Here is a 4068-nt window from a genome sequence, read left to right on the forward strand (position 1 = left end):
ATAACCTTGTTAAATTTTAAAATTAATTTCACTTTAGTAGCTTGAGACCTATTCACCACCCAGCACCTTCTTTCATGCATAACTACCACAAAAACACGGTAACAATTATTATTATTATTAATCCAGTCCCTAGTTCGTGATTTTACTTTTCCTTTGCCGGGTGAGTTGGCCGTGCGGTTAGGGGCGCGCAGCTGTGAGCTTGCATCGGGGAGATAATGGGTTCAAGCCCCACTGTCGGCAGCTCTGAAGATGGATCTCCGTGGTTTCCCATTTTCACACCAGGCAAATGCTGGGGAAGTACCTTAATTAAGACCACGGGCAATTCCTATCTGTGTCGGTGCGACGTAAAACAAATTGTAAAAAATTGTTGTACTTTTCCTTTCTTTACTGAAAGCGAGACACTGATATTAGCAGCATAAAATTAATTTTTTAATAGGCCTACTTTGGTACCAATTTAAGTTTAATCTTTGTCGAGTTTATTTGCCAACGCCTTCTTCCTGTTTTTTCTTTCTTTCTTTCTTTCTTTCTTTCTTTCTTTCTTTTTTTCTTTCAACATCTACGACCACCGCACGGGTTAAGCACGAAACAAATTATTCTGCGATATTGGTTTGTGCTGTGGTTCATGAACAGGTTTTTATATTTATATTTTGACTTTAGAATAAATTGAATGTTAACATGTTTAAATAATCGACGCAAAATATGACAACCTTGCTTTTGACAGCGCTCACTTGCCTTTTAAAAGACACGTGCCCCTTGTGTCCAGAGGAAAGGAGCCGACTGTCAACCCTCATTATCACTAGAGCGGTCAGACTGACAACCCTCATTATTACCAGGGTGGGCCAAGTTTTGAGATCAGAAGACACCGCGTGGGTATGGGTTGAGCGTCAGGACTATACCACCACGTCTCCTACCCTGCCGGCCAACATTCAGATGGTGATTTTTTGCGACCAATACGACTTGAACCTGCTAACCACAATGTCAGACAATATAGACCTGACTCCTAAACGATTATGGCCTTCAGGATAGCTCAATAATAATAATAATAATAATAATAATAATAATAATAATAATAATATATTGGTAAATTGTGTTATTTTGAGCACAACTGGGATTACATAATATAAACAGATAGCAGGTTACAGTTGTTACAGTTGCGTGATTTTCAACCTTGTGCCTCTTCACAAACCTTGCTGCTTCTTTGTATTGGAAGTATGTGTTCAAAATATGGTATCAAACGGGATGAGAATTCAGGATGGCACCGCAACGAAGATCTTTAACAAGGACAAAAGTTATCTCTACATATATTCAAGACAGCTGCGACAATATTCTTTGTACCGATACCGTACTTCTCTAAGAGTGCAGTGTAACACCCTGAACGAGGAATTTCCTTTACTGCCAATTGATATACCACAATATCTGGATCCTCTGATACGGCTGACATCACAGCTTCACCCAGACCACCTTCAGGATAATGATCTTCTACAGTTACAATTTTGCCCTCACATTCATATGCATGTGCAATTATGGCTTCAGTATCAATTGGTTTAATAACGAAAGGGTCCATGACGCGGATGTTAATACCAAGTTTTTCTAACTCCGCAGCAGCAAATAGTGCCTCGTGAACAGTGATACCAGCTCCAATAACCAGTGCTCTGTCTGTTTCACTATGAACTAAAATTTTGGCTGCATTCGCAATCGTGAATAATTCTTCATTTTGGTACAGAACAGATGTTGCTGGTTTTGTTGTCCGGATGTAGCAAATGCCTTTAATATTCGCAGCTAGTTCAACTGCACGTTCACAGCTGACAGCATCACTGGGGTAGAATATGACAGACCCTGGGATAGATCTGAACATAGCAATATCCTCAAGGCCCATTTGACTTGGCCCATCTTCGCCAACAGTCACTCCAGCATGTGAGCCAACAAATTTTATATTACTGCGTGATATCCCAGCCATTCGTATCTGGTCAAAGGCACGACTAAGGAAAGCAGAAAAGGTAGACACAAAAGGTATTGTTCGGTCACGACTGGCTGCACCCATAGCTACTCCCACCATGTTTTGCTCAGCTATAAAGCACTCGATATACTGCTGTGGATAAGATTTTTTCAGCTTTTCAGAGAAGGTAGAATTCTTTGTGTCACCATCAAGAGCAATTACACGAACATTTCCAGTGGCTAGCTTCACTAAAGCTGTTCCATATGCAACCCGAGTAGCAACTTTATCACCCAGATTGTAACGTGGAGGAGAATCAAGCTTTAAAATTGGAAATTTAACTTCAGGTGCATCTTCCACAGGACGTTTTGGATGAAAATTTATTAACGGCTCCTTGTTAATAAGTAACGAGTTAAGGTATGTAAGTATTTCCTTGCTCTTTGCTCCCAAGTGAACCCCATGCCAATGTTCTTGATTCTCAACGTCAAGAAAGTTTTTACCTTTACAGGTCTTAGCGAGAATGGCGGTCGGTTTACCGTCGATTGTGGATGCTACATAGAATGCCTTGCATAATTCTTCTATATCATGGCCATTAACAACAAACGTTTTCATACCAAAAGACTCCAACCTCCTGTAGTATTTGAGCATGTCCTGCTGTAAAGCAGTAGCTTCTGATTGACCCAAACGGTTAATATCAAAAATTACACACAGATTATCCAGCTTATAATGGCTAGCGAAGTTAAGGGCTTCCCAGATCGCACCTTCAGTACTTTCACCATCGCCAACTATACAGTACACTGTATAAGAAGCATTGTCAAAATACTTGCCCACGTAGGCCATTCCACATGCCGCAGATAACCCTTGACCAAGAGAACCAGTAGCCACATCAATGACACTTAATCTTGGAGTTGGATGTCCTTCTAGTACACTGTCCACCTTGCGCAACTTGTCGAGATTACATATTAGAAAGAGACCAGCTTCAGCCCAGGCTGCGTATAAGATGGGTGCAGCGTGGCCTTTCGATAAAATAAAACGATCACTCGAAGGATCTTTAGGTTTTGAAATTAGGTACTTCATGACCTCGAAGAACAATACTGTTATCACTTCAGCCAATGATGAACATGAAGTTGGATGACCAGAATTTGCTGCGTTGGTTGCATTTATTGTGTGAATCCTCAGCCTGTTAGCTATATCCTGCAATTCTTGAACACGGTCGGGGTCGGGTGGATTATACGCCATTTTTCTTTTGCTGAACAGTGCCGAACTGGTGGTTACTACTCTTAAGTCATCGCTCAACCCAGATGTGCACAGAAATTTACGGCGGTGTCATTGTGATGTGACAAGAAAGTAGAAACACATCATGTTGATGTGATGTTAAGATGGAGCACTGTTGCCATGACTGCATCCACACGCAACAACTTCATCAACGAAGTTTCAGTCGGGAATGACAAGCAACATATGAATCTTCCCATTGCCTACTAGATACTAATTTCGAAGAAGGGACGATGTAGTTCTTTCAAAGTCCGCCAGATTACCATTTTCTGAGACATGCGTTCATTTTCTGGGGGGTCATCCGAAAATGTTTGTAACGCGACAAAAGGTCGGACGGAAGTGACGTCACGTTAGTCGTTACCGTAGCCCTTGGTCGCCGGAGATGATGCGGCTGTGGTTTGTATAAATAGGAGAGTTGTGAAATGGAAAGTGTACAGAGTAAGTGACGTTACATTAATCATTACCGGTACCGCAGGCCTTGGTCACCACAGATGCGCTGTGAAATGATGCGAAATAAATCGTTCGTTATCAATATGTGAGTCTCATTTATTGATCATTAGCTTTTCTCAAAGAGACAAGTTTCTTTTTTGTGCTGTGGGTCTATCTGAAATTGGCGTAAGAAATTGTGCGTGGACTAAAAGCTGACACAGTAAACAGAAAAGCAGTGTACGTCATCTGAATGGAAGAACGACGCCATTTAGGTGGACGGAAAGATTACTTGAACGAATAGTATCCATCGAATTTCATGATTATTTCTGTATTAAATAGAAGATATAGTTGTCTTAACGTAAATCAAGAGTTAAATTATTATAAGAGGAATATACGTACGTACACACGACGACTATTTCGTTGCAGCAACGACT

The 4068-nt window shown here is 41.0% G+C and overlaps 1 protein-coding gene across 1 annotated transcript; it reads right to left on the reverse strand.

Moving 5' to 3' along the window:
- Positions 1-1273: 1273 nt before the first annotated feature.
- LOC136875933 (transketolase-like protein 2) lies at positions 1274-3172 on the reverse strand. The gene has a single exon (XM_067149552.2). The coding sequence runs from the start codon at positions 3170-3172 to the stop codon at positions 1274-1276; it is 1899 nt and encodes a 632-aa protein (XP_067005653.1).
- Positions 3173-4068: the final 896 nt, after the last annotated feature.

Source organism: Anabrus simplex, chromosome 6 (genome assembly GCF_040414725.1).
Source record: "Anabrus simplex isolate iqAnaSimp1 chromosome 6, ASM4041472v1, whole genome shotgun sequence".
In the NCBI taxonomy this organism is placed as follows: domain Eukaryota; kingdom Metazoa; phylum Arthropoda; class Insecta; order Orthoptera; family Tettigoniidae; genus Anabrus; species Anabrus simplex.